Source organism: Hippichthys cyanospilos, chromosome 16 (assembly GCF_059441005.1).
Source record: "Hippichthys cyanospilos isolate Australia breed blue-spotted pipefish chromosome 16, RoL_Hcya_1.0, whole genome shotgun sequence".
In the NCBI taxonomy this organism is placed as follows: domain Eukaryota; kingdom Metazoa; phylum Chordata; class Actinopteri; order Syngnathiformes; family Syngnathidae; genus Hippichthys; species Hippichthys cyanospilos.
In genome coordinates, this window is record NC_142384.1 from 9,900,426 (window position 1) to 9,917,837 (window position 17,412).

Consider the following 17,412-nt stretch of genomic DNA (forward strand, 5'->3'; position numbering starts at 1 on the left):
TACTATTTTAATTACAGGTCTCATTTGATCCAAACTGCAAGGGAAATAATCCACTTTCATTTAGTTTGAATGTTTTTCTTTATTATGAATAATATACTTTGCTACTACCACCTGTGGGCTCCTTCAGGCTTTTTTTTTTTTTTTATCAAGGTGAGTTTGGCTTTATTTAAATTTGTACAGTAAGAATAACAACAATGGGCATTTACAGTGATAATGATATCACAAAACAAAATTGTGAAAAAATAGTGTGTATGTAGTCAGTGAGTGACTTCATTACGACTGGAATCATTTTTTTCTTGTCTGTCACTCTCACTTCTGGACACTTCATTAGGTACACTTGCAGGGTATCCAGTGCAAGAAATTTTACAATGTTCTTGTAATTGTGGTTATTAATTGTATCTGGAGTTGTTTCACAAACAAAAGTGAGCATTATCCGTGGACATTGCAGTGTCATTTAACGAAATGGCTAGGAGTGAGAGAACATCCGTACAGAAACTAAACAAAAATCTGTCTCCCTCTAGTGACCATTTAAGGTTCTACATCAATGCATCCACTTACGATGTTGTACATTTTGGTGCCTTAAGATACGGTCGATTTTTAAATACATTGAATTATTTATCTTTTTACTTTGGCTTAGAAAACACTTGTGTACAAGTGGTGTAATGCCACCCCAGTTTAGGTTGACTGTCAAACGGGAAAAAAAATATTTGATTCGTGTATTTATTGATTTGCCTTCCGCTAGCTTAATGCTAACACAAAATGTAAAACATTCGGCTAACGTATATCAGTGAGCTATTTTCCTCGTTAAAAAAAACTCACAAAACAACGTGTTTTCTGAGGTAAACAGATTAATGTCGGGTTTAACTCATTTCAATTGGAGAGGACGTTTTACGACTCAAGTATTTAAAGTTACAAGTCACAGAATGAATTAAGTTCGTATCTCAAGGTACCGCTTGAACTTTCCAGTTACTAGTGTGCTACAGTTGTAAGTTGTTGGCATTTGTGCACCTCTGCTTGTTTATTGCCTCTAGGTGATCAAACATTGAAAACACACTCATACAGACACCCACACACACACTTTTGGGGACCACGCATGGTGAGTGAGATGATTTCGCTATGCTAGCTGCACACAATGCTAACATACACACTCCCGTATGCAATGCTGTCATTTACATTCAAGTGTTTACAGCGCACTCTTAAAAAATAGAGCTCATATTTGCCTTTTGTACATTTTCATACATTATCGTTGTCACTGTACAATCAAACCAACAAATGTACACTCTAGAAGTTTTTTAAACATCTAAAATGGGCAAGTAATGGTACTTTCTTTGTCCTGTGCTAGCAATACATTAGTATGACATTCAAAAAGTTGCTTGACACTTCTTGCTGTAACATCAGTGGCGTAAAGTGTTCATGCTAGGCTAATGCATTGTTTCACATACACAGTTAGCTGCTAGCAAAGAGTGAGTCGACTTTCAGCTATTAATCTACGACATGAGACTTAAATCTATCAGCACATGTGTGTTAATTGTAAAGCATCAACATTTTTACACCATCATGGTCCTCTCTATGTGTACTTTGTGCTTTAGGATGTTTTCACACCAGCCGTTTTTTTTAAGTTGAAAAAAAGGACCATTGAAAAGAAACTAAACTAGGTGGAAACAGACCAGTTTCAAAAATGATTTTTAAATCGAACTATTGGTGTGGAAGCACTCTAAGTAGTGTGTGTGTGTGTATGTGTGTTTTTGTATTTAAGCACCTCCACCTGGTCTTTTTTTCCCTTAAAAGCCAGACAAAAGGTAACAAGCAAGACGGATGCAAAGAGAATTCTTATATGGACACTTTGTTGTTTACCATCATGGGAGTCTAAAGCCCTGCGCTGAATGACTGGTAGATACAGTGTTGCAATCAACAAAGCTGCGATTTCCTACTAATGCACTATAGCCTTCTTGAACCGCGTATACATTTGTCATTTTTTATAGATAATAAACCGCCTTGCCTTTAGGCTTTTAGAATACACAAACCTATGCACCACTTGCAATCATTGCGTACATGCTTTTCCAATGCGGGTCACTCAGGTTGGTTCATTTTCAGAAACTTACTGGAATTTTTATTTTGTTTGCATGACTCATGGATGTCACCAGATTGTCAGCTAAAGGTGCAGGTTTCACACGGTCCATACAGTAGGAAATCAGCGGCCTAGTATGGGCTCAGAAAATACAGAAAATATGAATTTTTTTTCTTGGATCCAAACGCCTTCTGTGGTTGCTCGAAGGGATCAAGCTTGCTCAGATGAGGCACTTCAGTATTTCACCCTGCAGGACAGTGTGAGACTCGCATGGGGGGGTTGAAATTCGCAAAATACAAACTTTGTACAGCACCAAGCATCCCACCCAAAAGGGGATTAAAATAAAAATGAGAAAAGAAGAAATGAAAGAATTGGAAAACCAAAGCTTGGTGATTCTGGCGGTAGTTTGGTTTTTTCCTCAGTGGGTATCACTTGTGGGTTGAATATACTGCGGTACTTTAGTAGTCAGTGCACAAACCAGAAGATTGGATCTCCCTACTCACGTAAATCAACGTCTTCAACTCCAGATTAAGGGGTAGTATCCAAAAATGAATTAAATGCCTTTTTTTTGGTCTTCAAACAGGACACCAGCGAAGGATTCCCAAGGCAACAACGACAATCTATTGACTCCCACGTCATGGACTTCACAAAAGGACTCAGGAACATCCAAACTCTACAGGTGATGAACACTTAGAGACTGGGAAAGCATACTAATGCAATCCCCGAAAAATATGAGGTACAGAGCAATAATGTACATTGGGACCATTTGGTGTATTTTTTAAAATTTTCTTTGTTCTGCTTGTTTTTGTTTGTTGTACATAGAGTTCCGAAAAAGCAATTTCAAAATCTTTTGTCGTTTTTTTTTTTCAATTCTTTGCAATGATTTTTTTGAACATCATTACTCTAGGAAACACCGTTTTAAGAAAAACAAACTCTCTTAATGTAATATTCAGTTTTATTCTGTCTGTTTCTAAACTTTGTACTTTACAGAAAACTGTGTGAAAAGTGAACTGACACTGCTGTACTTTTTTCGACATCACTTCTTAGTTTTTCATCTTTTTCTCGCTCATCTGTAAAGTTTTTATCTAGTGGTCCCCTCTATAATAATAGAACAACTATGTAAATTATTATAGTTTATCATTTGAAATACACTGCTTTGTGTATTTGTTTTGTACTTGTGCAGGTTAATGACAATAAAGAAATCTTGTAATTTTAGGTCACTGCTGAGATTATGGGTATCCCTACAAGTAACATGAACATTATTATGCCGATGCATTTAACTTCTCTCTCTTGGTCTGCTAATGAACCATGATGGTATCTAAACCCACAAGTGATACCCTCAGAGGGACAACCAATATCATCAAAAGAATGTAAAGACATGTAGGTAAGTCCATCCCAAAATCACTGTCTCATTGGTCCCACTTGTGGTTTATTAGCTTAGCCGCTTCTGAACTCCTCGTCGATTTCAGGCAGGATCTTTTTTTCCCGTGTCAGGGTCTCGGTGAGGGGTCGGGAGCTACTTGGAGATTCCAGGTGTTTGGGCTCGTTGGTGCGGTAGGTGCCCTTCTGTTGGTACGCATATACGTAGATGCTATACAAGCCCGCCAGCAGAAGAAGCAGCGCTAGGATGGCGATGACTGCAAGATAAAAATAGCTATAAGCGTTACTCGTAAGACAGGCGGTCTCGTGATGTGTAACAGTGCAGTATTTTTGACGTATCGGCACTTTTAATCAGCTAAAATGTGTTTTCACTAGAAATCTAATGGTGTTTCTCTCATATCATGTCATGCCCCTCTCATCTAATTTGGCCTTACATTTGCCTGTGCTCTGTTCTTTCTATTACATTTGTCGGCCGCATGATCATATTAATTTCACCTTCTGGTTCTTCTTGTTCAATTTCAACCACGGTATATAATTTAATCATGAAGTCTGCTCTAGCTTGGCTTTATCCTTGTTAGTACATGGTCACTGGATTTGACAAGACACATTGATGTGGTCACAAGGATCAAATCAAAATCTACAATCTTCAAGTTGACCACTCTAAGAGCTGCGCCATGTCGCCCCAGTCTCCAGAAATTGTTAAACAATTGATCAGTTCTTAGCAATGATTCAAAAGGCATATACTGTAGGTAGTATCCACCAACCGTAAAATGTACTGCGTCACATCCCAAGTTGTATTTCAAGCTCGGGATGTTGTTTGTTGGGATGATTGTTAATCTTCAACGATGACGTCTTGCATTAGCGTAATACCTCTCAATCTGACCACTGGTGACGTATTAATCTGCAGCATCTATCAATGTACCATCAGCTGTAAACTATGCCCGAAGCAGACTAAACTGATCTGATCTGGTAAAAGGCTCAGACGTGGATCTGGCCGAGTAGTCGGTACAGCCTGTTCCCGCATCTGTAATGCGATGATGAAAGCCACTCAGCTACTGAAGTGAGAGAGCCTGATTCTCAAATTCAATCAATTGGAATATAAAGGAGTGTTGTATTAGAGAAGAACCAGGAAATATGAGTTTTTTTGAAGAGACCTTGCATATTGTTAGAACATGTAAATATTTAGGTCAACCCTAGGTCCATTTTTCCACACTCTCACTTCAGTTTTCACCCCTTTGGCAAAAAATGTGATGAATCTGTCATAAACTGAAGGAAATAGAATTTCTGGCCCATTTTTAAGGTTTGCTAAATTATTAGAATATGGATAAATCACAAACACTGCAGCTTCATTAATTCATCACTTTGACAACAGTGTCATAAATCTGTGATAAATTGAAGGAGATATTTTTGTCCCATTATGATATGTTATTTAATGGATGTTTAAAATAATCTAAAATGTTAGAATGTGGAAAACTATTTCCTAACATCATTTTTTTGGTCAATGTTTCTCCACACTTCCATCCCTTTGACAAAAATTCATCTGTCAAATTTAAGGAGATATTTTTGGCCCATTTTCATTTATTACAGAATTTTTAGATATATGAACTCAATACCAAAAGTTGTGAAGGACTTACCTATTATCCAGAATAGGCCAAGATCATCATGCATGTATATATAATCTGAAAGGCAGATATGCACAATAAGAACTGAAATAGCATGGTTACTTAGCTCAGTACATATTTGGAAGTGAGCTGACGTACCTATGGTAGTAAACCAGGGATCCACCTCCCATGGGACGTAACCCAGAACAGGTGGGAAGGCGCCACAGTTAGACTCAGAGACGTATCCTTGCGTCGTCACCGGAGGGTCGGTTTCATTTGGCCGGAAAAGAGCCTTTAGAGGGGCGTAGACATTGTATCTCACGCCGGAGATACAGCCAATAAAGCCCGGAGCGTTGTGCCTCTGGATTTCATAGTCGATGTCGCCGACCTCTGAGGGACACACAGCACGGTCAAATTACAGTTCTTCCATTTTTCCAACATGGAAATTAGAAATGTACCCATCACTCTGCCCAAGAACATGGATTTTGGAGAGTCAAATCTTGCATCCTCCACTAAAGTTATCTTTTCAACAATAGGTTCCATAAAATCCACCTGTAGAAACAGAGGGATTAAATCATACACATTATCTGGATTAGAGATTATATATCTCAATTGGATTCAGTTCTCATAACTGGAGATCTGGAATTTTTCCATAGTGAAAACTGAGCTGCAGTCTTTTGAGTTAGCCAAAGAAGAAGCACTTGTTATTCAATTGGGCTATCGAATTTGTTGATATCGATCTGGTTTGGATGGAAAGAACCAGTGTGTTGACCTGTGTTTTGATGGTTCTGTTGTGTCTGGTGATGTTGATATAGTGTGGGTATCCATCTGCAAGGTTACGTCGAGTCAGCTCATACTTGTGGGTGATGAGTCCCAGTTTATACCTGAGATCCACGCTGCCTGTGTGGAAAGGGTCAGGGGAAGGCATTAAAAGCACATATGCAATGTGATGAGTGGCCCCGTCGCATGCGGTCCACACCATCATTTTTGAGTACGACGGCAATATAGTCGTGGACAAAGGAGCTAATGTAGAGCAGCACGGCCGGTTTGTAGATGGTGCTGAAGCTGAACTCTATATCGTCCGCTGTGTCATTATAACCCAGGCTGAAATTGTCGTAATGCGGGTCAATCCAGTTGGCCCAAGCTGCTTCATCGGATATTGGCTTCTTCCTCACGGTGTACTTCAGCCAGGAGCCAAGCTCAAAGTAGGCACCAATGTCTTGAAAAACACCATCATAAGAATCGAATTAGCTTCATGCCTTCCCTGGTTTCAGACAGGTTATCCTATGACCTTACCTTTATGGCAATAGAACCCATCAAATGCAGTGTTGTTGCAGTCACAGGTGTAGGAAGCGTAGCCCTCAATACACTGGCCACTGTTACGGCAAGGTATCGTGGCATTCAGACACTGGCCGGTACAGTTCCTTCTGATACCTTTTTCTTCATCGACTTTCCCTTCCAAATCCAGAGGAACCCCGTTCAGCCGCAGCCCTCGTAAACAACCCAAGAAGGGTTTCTGGGTGCGGTTACGTGAACCTGATAGAAGACAGCAATTAAGCGACTTCCTTCTGGGACCATTACTGGCTCAGTGATTTTTTTGAGTCACCTACCTACAACAAGAGGATTTGTAAAGTTCATGGTGACAAACGTTTGACTGGGGAAACGTTTGACTGTCCAAGGTTGGTAGTCGACTTTGATCCGAGCCAATTTCACATTTATCTCAGCCTGGACAAAGTGCCACTCATTGTCATTGAGTGGCACAGGGGAGCGTAGCGTCACATTCTGGATGCCGTCCCCCACCATAAAGACGAACACAAGATTATGGGTTGCTGAAAGGACAGAAGGAAGCAAGGGTCACAGAAGTAGAAGATCCAATGAGGTGAATAGGTGCTGGTTGAACTCACTGTTGAGCTCTATTCGGATAAAGTTCTTGAGGTGATCATCAGAGTTTTCCAAGAAGACAGAGTCATATCTATATGTTTTGAAGTGGAAGGAGATGTCAGCGCTGGAGCCCGGCTTGAAGGTGGGGAATGTTATGTTGGCAGGTTTTGTGAACGATATCGTGTTCCAGATGTTTCCTGTAAACAGTGGAACATTAATGAAACAAATACCTTCAAAAAGTACACCCTCAAATGTTTAGCTCACTGTCTCCATGGCACCGAAGAGGTCCGACTGTGAACTGTGCTTCAGAGCCAGTTCTGTTAGTGTCGCCAACCACCACTCTTCTGACAGGAAGATGGTCCCTAAAGTCCAAGTAACCTTTATCGGAGTACCTGAAGATGAACAATTACCGCGTTGATATTTTCATGTCAGTGTTACAGACCACATAAACATTACGGTATGTCCTGGTCTCACCATTGTCTATAGTCTGCATCACAGTTGCATTGATACTTGGGGTCAACACAGGTCTGGTTGATGGCACAACCACACTTTTGAACCTCTCTGAATGTTCCTCCCCAATAATAGTGACTCTCATTATTGCGACCAATCCAGTAACCAAAAGGTCTTCCACCTGAACCAGAGAGAGTGTTAGCACACCCATTTTTTTCATCCACATGGTTTAATAGACAAACTCACCTGGTGTGTTGAGGAAACGAGACTTGTAGCATGAGTAGTCGACCCACTGCTCACAGTACAAGGAGGTGTTGGCCAGGGCGGTGACTTCATCCCACGATGCATTCCAGTAATTGACGTTGCCGATGTACGGCTTGTCTATTGAACTCCCTGTTACCTTGGTACCGTCCACGCGGTCGTGCAGTATCACAGTCCAAGCTTTGTATGCTGGAGATGGAGGAAGATCAAAGTGTACATGATGATATGAAGTGGGAGTAAGTCATTAGAAGGGATGGGACAGAATCTCGTACGACATGATCTTGCCAGATCAGAACGCCATGAGATTTCTCGTCCGTGCACAGCACAAGCTCTATTTTCTTTTTGCTGTTGTTTTTGACATTTTGCACAGGAAAATGCGTTTGCCTGTTAAATGTTCTGCATGACTGTAAAATGGCCACCAAACTTGCTGAAAACGTGGTGTGAAATAAACCTTACTGTACCAAAAAATATAATGACACGAAAGCCTTGGTATGTTTTTGTTTTGAAATTATTCGTGGACTAACTTGACTCGCAGACTGTCGAGAGTCAACACAACATTGTTCTGAGATCATGTTCAATTGCCAATTCAGGGCGCTAAATAAAGTGATGTTTGTTGCAGCGTTTAGCATAAATAAGCCTGCAAGATAGCAGCGTTCGATTGCACCATATCTGGAAGGAGAAGTCGGATTACCTCTCAAAGGGAGTTTAAATTAAATTACTTGCTTTGACGCTGACAATCTGACAGATCCCGTTCGTACTGATCACTTTGGAACAAACCAGGCTGACTCAAATGTGTTCTGTGGTGGTCACTTCATTTAATTGTCTATTTGTGGTGAAAGCGTGATCTAAAATCTGTTGCCCCTTTGTAAAATAAAGAATGTTGATTGTCAAAAAGATATTAATATTGGTCATCATAATTAAGTGTTGTGTTATTACCTTGTTAATTTTCATTGCTCAATAAAAATGGAAAAAAACAAAAACTCAAAAATTTATATCAGGCATTTTACAGTATATTAAAAAACTGCAATAATCCCTTTTCTTGGAATCAATCTCGTGAGACATCACAGCTTGTGGAATTCATGACTTGCCCCATCCCCAGTAACTGGTCTTACTTACACTTCATTTTACAGTATACTTCAAATGGCTTTAGCGGTCCACTCAGATCTGGATCAATGGTGTAGTTTCCGGACCAGTACTTTCCACTGAGTCTGTAAGCCTCGCACGACTCTTTATACACAGCTGTGAGGGTTGACATAATTAAACATATAGTTTGGAATGGCTTTGTCTTCAGTACCAGTATCAAATTTGAGTCTTCTATACTTACACATGTGACACACTTCCCCTTTATAACCTGTGTTTTCACATAGACAAATGAAGTCATCCCAAGACTGTATGCATCTGCCTTCGTGCTCACACGGATTGGGATTACATCTGTAAAACAAAGACGTCAGTGATTACGTCACATTAGGGCCAACAAAGGTGTTAAGGGATGCTTCCCACCTGTCAGTGATGCCACAGGTTCCCAGCAAGAGTTCGGCATAGCGCCCCCACTGTCGTTGTAAGATAATGTCAATGTCGAGCTGTTCGTTGTCTATGAAGATATGCTGCATACAACCGTGAAAGCGGTTTAGCTTGGTCTCACACTTTCTGATGGTGTTGTTGGTTTTTGGACAGCCTGTTAAGAAGAACACCGATGAATAATGGAAAAAAAGTGTTTTTGTGTCAAGTTATCGGTTCACCTCCGAAGAAGTAGCGGTCCCCAGTACGTATTGTGAAGGGGTTGGTGATCTTCAACGGGGAACCCTCCTCCTCATCGATAGTGAGGGTAAGGAGGTTATCTCTGGCCGCCAAATCAACTGAATGCCAGTACCCATCATTGAGCCTGTAACCTAGACATAAGAAAAAAAAATCCTGTCATATTATGGATTCTTACTGCTAAGTTTGTTTGATGACTGCGATAAACCCACCTGCGGCGAACTGCAATTTCTTTTTGCCGGGCTGAAAAATGGTGACGTTAATTTGCCCCTCGCTAAGCCCCAGCTCCAGAGCGCCGAGATCATCGGCAAAGCGTGTAAACATCAGCAGCCCCGTGTAGTCCCATGAGCGGAACTTGAATTTTACAAACATGCGTGGTCTTCTGAAGAAGCCCGGCACTTGTAGGTAGTTGTTAGGTCCGGCAAAGGTCATTGGTTTCAGAAGAATGTCACGGCAGGCAAAATGTAGCTTTTTCTGTGAGCAAAAGATAGCCAAATATAAGTATACTACTAGGCACGTGCCGATAATTGGTTGGACTGTTTACAGTGATGTTGAAAAGTCAAGCTTTCAATAACTGCTAATATTGTCTACCACTGGTAATTACAGTGTTTCTTTTTTGCTTAATCTGACTAAGGGGGCCTTTAAATGGGGCGGAATATGTGTGGCTGTCTGCAGAGTTGAGTCAAGAAGTCAAGAAGCCTCTTTACAAATAATTAGGTGGCTATCACTGTTTTTTTTTTTAACTTCTTGCTATGTGTGGAGGATAAGAAGTTGTCTTAACCCCTTTGCACCTAAGCACCACGCTGGAGGACCTGACACGTTTATAAAACAATAAATATGCTGAATTTCGATCATGTGGCCATTTCTGGGAGTTGACTGGACAAAATGGGGCTATTTGATTGTTCAGAACAACAAAAACAAGAAAATTGTTAATGCAGTCATTTACCTATCCATTAAATTGTTCTATACATGGTACACATTTTCATGCACCAAATATTCCAAATTTTACTTAAAAATAAAAAGATTCTGCTCAATGGAAAAAAAATGGCTGTAATGTTATACCATGATATATGATCTAATATCGGCCCACGCATGTCTACTATTCTATTCCACAGTGAAGAATGACTACCTTTCTTGGGATAACAATGTCCGCTTCTTCCTGCTTAGCTTTATAGATGATGTTGATGCCGTTGATGAAGACATTCTCCAGGCAGCCACGGAAATTCGGGGTGGTTGGAAGATGAGGCATTTTTGGCTCAATTACACCGCCAACATATAACTAAAAGACAGACCCAAAGAACCATAACAGTTTGTTATGGTTAGTATGTTACGTTTGACCAAAATGTTGGTGTACCTTATTGTCCAGATCCAGGTGGCTAAACTCTCCGTTACAGATGGCCGTCACTGTCTGGCTATCCACTGTGAAGTTCACCTGACGCCCAGAGCGTTTGATGGTGACATAGTGCCAGTGTAGGTTGTCAAGAAGGCTGCCAGCTACCAAAGTGGTCCGACCATCTGTTTTGTGTATAATGCTACTTCCTGAGAAAAAAAGATGCAGGAAATCAGCTGAAGTGTGGCAATAAATTTGCTAAACAATGAGGATATTGTCCGCTAAAGTTGTCTATGATCTCTAATCGGACTGTACCCAGGCTGATGTGTAGGTAGAGTCGACCTCTCTTTAGCTCAAGGGTGAAAAGGTCTCCCTGAACTCCATCGCTGTGTAACAGAACACCATCCTGCTCCAGGGTTTTGAAGTTTATGGCAATGTGATCGTTAAGCGTGCGGGACCTCTTCCCAGGGTACATATAGACCACAGAGTCGTCCCCGTTGTACTGTAGCACATGGGAATCTGATGGGACGGGGCACAATTTGATCGAACAAAGCTAACCCAATCGTGACTATTCTGAATTTGTCTATTACCATAATGGCATCCAAACAGCTCCAACCTTACACCAATCTTCCCTCCATTCTCTGTGTTCCACGCCAGAGGAAGCAGGCGAATGTGTTTGGCTGTAAAGGCGTAATGGAAGACATTCCTCTTCACCTGATAATAATTCCAGTTCCCAGGCAAAGTCTGTAAACAGACAAGCGAGAGCGTTATTGACTCAGAGTCTTATTAAGACACCGCTGTGACAAAGTGGCCATGAGATGAGATTTGTCAGTATAAGAGATAATGTGCCTTCGTTCAGTCCAGTGCAGTTGACAATGAGGACCGTAGAACTGACTAAAACCTAGGTGACGTCTTTTTGCGGACAGAGCTTTTGGAAGGCTCCGGACCTGATTTAATAGTGTCATGCTAGTTACCCACCACAGATTTAACGCCCCCTTCCAGTGACACCCACCGAGTTGCCTCCTTTCATGATATATGGAGTCCATGAGTCCGGCCTGTCCCCGTAAAGGAGGGTGTACTTGGTGACCCAGTCATACGAGTTGAAGGTGCCCTGGGTAGCGATGGCCCTTAGGCGGTACTTCCTGCCCAGGTCCACCTGTAGCCAAGGCTGCCGATCTCTGGGGGAAGGTGACCAGCCGCTGCTGCCTACAAGGAAGAAGATTGCATGTTTTCTTGATATCTGTAATATACATACTTCCCTGGGTTTCATATCGTTAGTAACAATGCCCTAGAAACTTACCATACAACTTGGCGAAATTGGCAGAATAGAGAAAGTTATATCTGGAGGATGCCAGGAAGGAGGAAGCATAGAGGCCAGACACCAGCGGGTCCACGCATTCTTCTATGGGCAAATAAGTTGTAAAGTTTAAAAAAAAGGGAAAAGGGGGGGTTGCATGAGGCCCACATTGCTCCCTTGACATAATAAATGAGAACATTAATGGAAATCATTTTGGCGCCTCATGATAAGAGGAAACCTTTTGGATTTTAATTAAACATTAGTTCATGCTCTGGCAAACAAAATGCTGATTTAGTCTGTCTTGTCCTAGTTGCGAATTGCCATGTCCCTCCTATGCTTTTATCCTGACCTAACATTTTGATTTAATTAATGAACCCAAAAAGTTGAGTTGATTTCCTTTTTGATCCGAGTTTAAAAACAGCTGTCAGGGTATGAAATTCTTGTCAGTTTAGGTCATAAAATTTATAAACGAATATAACTTTAAAATTCATCAAATGAAACTTATTAAATATATTTGTTTGTGATCGCGGGTAGATTAGTTTTGAGTTGACGAAAATAGGAATTTTTGACAGAGATATTCATTTGGGATTTCCACAAAAACAACTCGAAGTTCCAGACGCTCAGACAAAAGGTTCAAAAGTGTAAGCAAAGTGTATGAAAAAAATGCATTAGCAGACGATGCACACTATTGAAAGATGATTTTTTTTTTTTGCAAAACTAGCGATTCCAACTTATCCTAATTTCAAATTGTTGTACCTCCGTCAATTTTTCAGCCACCTCCATGTGTGATATGTCATTTTGAAGGGGTCAAGTGTGGAATTATAATATAGCAATATCTCAATTATTAATTTCAGACGCAAGCTTGATTTTGTGAAACGTATCACATTTGTTTACTTCCATTTATGTTTTTTCATAATATACAGTAGTTGGGTTAACAAAAAAAATCACAAAATTATGGTTCAAAAAGGGTCTAGCTGCTAAATTGGGTCATTCTGATTGAATTTTTGCTTTGTTACCCCAAAAAATAGGTTCAAATTGAGCCACCTAGTGGTTGCTCTTTTTTTTTTCACCATAATTGTTATTTTGAACCCAACTTTTTTAGAGTTGATTTCCACCATCTTTGATTTCCAGATTTACCATTCAGAGTTAAATGCCCTGGCACCATTATGTCAAAACACTTTTCACATATTGTCAAGGTGATTTTTTTTTTTCTGGCTATTAAAGACCGCCATCCTTCTTCCTCGTCTCGTTTGTGTCACGAGGGTGGATAAATCTCCCGCACCTTGAGAAGCCAGAACTCAAATGCAAAAAGGGAGGATCCTAGCATTGTTCAGTGTCTTTTCCATCAAGGACACCCCCAGGTTGTCAAGTGGTGGCGGGCAAGGGTAATGTGACCTTCCTGCTGTGCCTGCATAATCTCACAGAGCTCATATTAGTGCACAGAACCAGAATATTCCACAAGAGGAACTTTGCATTACTTCTAATGGAAGATGCATTGATCGGCTTAAAACCTCCAGAAGTGCCAAAAGGGCTGCAACTATTTACTTTGCCATGTGCTGTATGTTGCTCTGCGCTGTGGGGCGTTGTCAAGTTGCTGTTTTATGCCTTCAAGGTGCCCCCCAAGCCACCCCCTCTCCCCTTTGCACCGATTATAAATTCATCAGTAAACGTCTGCGCCGTGGAAACAGTGTGGCCACATTTAGAGCTCCTGTTCTATTTGTGCTGACTCATCGGTCTTCTGTATGAGTGTGGGACGGGCCCACAGAGCTGACACATCTCTCCTGCAGCAGCGCTATGCAGAGATCAGGAGGGGGAGGTGGAGGAGGGTGGGCGTGCCCCCCTTCTCCCCAGTATCACCCAAATTGCGATGCTGCTGTCACTATTGCTATTGTTGACAGCATTATAGTCACTATGCAGCTTTTCTAATACTGTAACAACTATAGGCAGCCTTTCTCTTTACTCTGCTAAATCACTGTAGTCCAGTTATTCCTAAATGGGGGTATGAATGTGTGCCCCTGGGGATGAGTGAAATTTAACCAGGGTTTATGCAAATCAAATGTATTGTTTTTTAATGCCATGGCAGGAACAGTACGTTTCTTTTCAAATTAAGAGCACATTAATTAGAACAGTAAATAACCCTTTGCTAAATAGTGTGATACTGACTGGGGTGGAGAGTCACATACACAGGCCAGCCCCGACTAATGGAAAAGTAGTGCTTTGCCGCCATCTTTGGAACTCTATAAGCAATTTAAAGCATAAACAGGCCTTTTAGGCTTCATTACAAGGCACTATTAGCACTGTAGGGAGCTTTTCTTTACAGTTTTTGTTTTACTTTAGGCAATTTTTAGCTACTATGAGCAACTTTTCTAATCACTCTATGTGGTTAAGTCACGATAGACAACTGTGTTTCCAAACACTTTTGGCACTACAGGCACCAGGTACTTTGAGATGCCTTTCTTACCACCGAGGTTACAATACTATACCAGTGGTTCTCCACCAAGTTATCTCTAACCAAGACATTTCAGATGATTTAAAAAACTTGAAAAGAGTGTCGTGGCATTCATCTGATTTATTAAACTTTGGATTTACATTTGTAACAGTTGACTCTAGGCATGTTTTATTGGGCGATTCCATAAATAGATCATGTAACATCAACTGACGGAGAATTGCATCACCAATAAAAAAAAAAAACATTTGAATAAAACTAAGTTTTGCAAAGGAGTCACTATAACAACAAGAAGTTGCTTCATTTTCCAATTAATTTGCTCTTAATTTCAAACGTGAACTGCAATGTTCCCGTCACGGAATTAAAAAGCACTAAATCAGACTCTGATATGGGCAGAAACTTTCCTAAATAGGTTATTTTTGAATTGTGTGCACCATCGACCGCTGTAATCACTATTGCCTCAATGTTGCTGTTTCGGTCACTACAGGATACTACTTAGCATTATAAGCAGCCTTTCTAGTAAGTCTCTTATGCAGAATCTATAGCCAACTTGTTTATTAGCAATTTTCAGTTGCTGTAGGTGCTGTTTGGATCCATGACACTTTCAACGCGTTTGGACCTTTAGACACTTTCTATTTACTGTTCTTGCCAAGGCTATAATTGAACTGAATTTTCAATTGTGCACATCTAGCATTGTTGGCCCATCCTGCCCTATAGAGTTGCTACTTTAGCGTTGGATCAACTTGCACTCAATGCAAGTATATCGATCCATAAAGCAAGTTTGATCATTCACATGCAGCAAGCAGGATGCAGCTGTGCACTTAAAATTAGCACGCAATAGTAGTCAAAACAACACTGCTAGATTATTTTTCATATTCCAAAATTTTCTCAAGCCACATGACTGGTGAGTGGTGCCCATCCCTTTGCTTCAGTCATTGCAAAATTACTGAGTCATGACCACACGCTGCAGAGTTATACTTCACCCTCACTGAGCTTACTATATTCACAGTATATTTTAATATAGCCTCCTTCATTTGTGTACTTTGTAGTGGACATTTTTTAGCTATCTTCTGACTAATTTTAGATATCCTACACAATCCTAGTGTGCTCAGTTGAGGACACCCTGATATGTCCAGTGATGCCTTGTATTTGGGGTGGGATGCAATTAACTTTGCTGCTTTGCTTAGACAAATTGACATTATGGTGGACCCAAATAAATAGACTGTCTCAGGGGGACATTGATATTGAAGAGACCTGCACTCACCTTCAACCATTAAATCGTCAATTAATTACAGCTCATTTCAGCATGATTAAACATCAGAGTAGGGGGATCCTTGATCCCCTCCCCGGGGTAAAATACGTGCTGGCTATTTGATTGACAGGTCATGCCTCCCCCCCAAAAAAGTGCTGCAGTGGGCAGGTCCCGGCCAGGGAGCTGAGCCGTGGTCTCCTCCCAAGCCTCAATTTTTAACGTGTTGGTTTTTCAGCGTCAGCCCACGTTTTATATTCACAATATGTTCGACAGCCGCATCGACTCTGCAGCGTTGTCCCTTTGGTGCAAGTTGAGGCTGCGCCGGGCACAAACTTGCGTGCAGGGCGAAAGCACTGCAATGCAGACAGTCCCGTCCGTGCAGCTCACCTTAATTCTGCGGGACTCTCTGACGTTATTCTCTAGCCGCGCTGAGCGTGCACACAAACACGAAACGACTGACTGTAATCCCAAAAATGACGTATAGGGAAAAATAAATGCATCGGAATGTTTGGCATGACGTTGTGACCTTCAAGGATTCCAAGGCGGAATTATATGCTACGTTGTTGATCGCAACTTTTTTTTTTTTTTGCACAAAAGATTCGAAATATTCTAATTATAACAAAACAAATGAACCGCATGACAAGACTTACGTGACGAGCAGCGTAGCACAGCCAAACACAAGAAGCACAAAGTCAATATTTTGCAAGTCATCCTTCTGTTTCAGGCGCCTTTCCCCCGCATTGAAAATGTTAATTAGACGCTAGAATGTCCCCGCAGCGTTCTCTTCTCATCGCATCCTTTTTTTTTTTTTTTCCTCCACCCCAAGCCAACTTTAACTCCTCTTCTTCCCGGGCAGCCTCTACCGGTGCGGGCACGCGCATAAGATGATGGTGCTGATGCTGCGACCGGCCGAGAGCGCGCACTTCCTTTTTTCCTCCTCAATACTCCAAATGGTTGAATGCTGTGATGCTAATGCACTTTTTGTAAGAGCACGGCAGGTGTTTGTAGGCAAGTGGAAGGAAAAAAGTTTCGAAGATGAATCTGTTCCCAGAATAGCTTCTGGAGAGACTTTTAACCCCCCCCAAAATCTCTTTAAAAATAATCCAACCAGGCACAAAAGATATTCTCCGCCACTCGTGTGACATTAAATATCCCGGTTTGGTACAATTCCCATCTTTAAGCCAGTCACATCATATTTGGTGAGAGCGTACAGGAAACCAGGTCCCAGAAAACAAAAAACCTGGACATTCTTGCAGGCCGGCTCCCATCAACCTTGTCTGGGTGCCCGGCCGCGAACCTTCCAGAACAGGTTAGGATAATAATGATGATGCCAGCTGCTGTGCCTGATTTTGGAGCAGCGAGGAAATGTGAGAGGGAGGGTGAGATTTAGTCGGAGGCGGATTTACGATGATGCGAAACACAGTGAGCGTAAAATAGGGAGGGAAAAATAAAAACAGCTTTGGGATTAAGAAGTGGGTTTATGGGACGTTAGAGTGTCTGTGAGATTGAATGCCTGTGTGCGCGGATTTGCTCCTGTTTTCAATCAAATCAGATTGTTTGTAAGCTCCTCTAACACCACCATCCCCCCCCCCCCCCCCCCACCCCCACCCTCCAGTTTGCCCAAACTGGAATACCAGTACAGACTGGTTCTATACTCTGCTAAAACAAAACAAATGAAATAGCCGATGGCA

General features: G+C 41.4%; 1 protein-coding gene across 2 annotated transcripts; it reads right to left on the reverse strand.

Moving 5' to 3' along the window:
* Positions 1-830: 830 nt before the first annotated feature.
* Positions 831-17,019, reverse strand: cntnap1 (contactin associated protein 1). 2 transcript variants are annotated; one of them, XM_088436315.1, is made up of 24 exons: positions 16,372-17,019; positions 12,027-12,125; positions 11,739-11,932; positions 11,317-11,470; positions 11,042-11,245; positions 10,751-10,935; positions 10,526-10,675; positions 9,609-9,870; positions 9,381-9,530; positions 9,142-9,316; positions 8,966-9,072; positions 8,758-8,880; positions 7,627-7,830; positions 7,405-7,561; positions 7,195-7,322; positions 6,954-7,127; positions 6,660-6,878; positions 6,346-6,585; positions 6,029-6,268; positions 5,822-5,949; positions 5,508-5,601; positions 5,209-5,439; positions 5,083-5,127; positions 831-3,705 (listed from the first exon to the last, which is right to left on the reverse strand). In XM_088436315.1, the coding sequence occupies exons 1-24, from the start codon at positions 16,430-16,432 to the stop codon at positions 3,506-3,508; spliced, it is 3,924 nt and encodes a 1,307-aa protein (XP_088292441.1). In that variant the 5' UTR covers positions 16,433-17,019; the 3' UTR covers positions 831-3,505. The 2 variants fall into 2 exon arrangements, with proteins under 2 accessions (XP_088292441.1, XP_088292440.1); XM_088436314.1 differs by having other exon boundaries at positions 12,027-12,128.
* Positions 17,020-17,412: the final 393 nt, after the last annotated feature.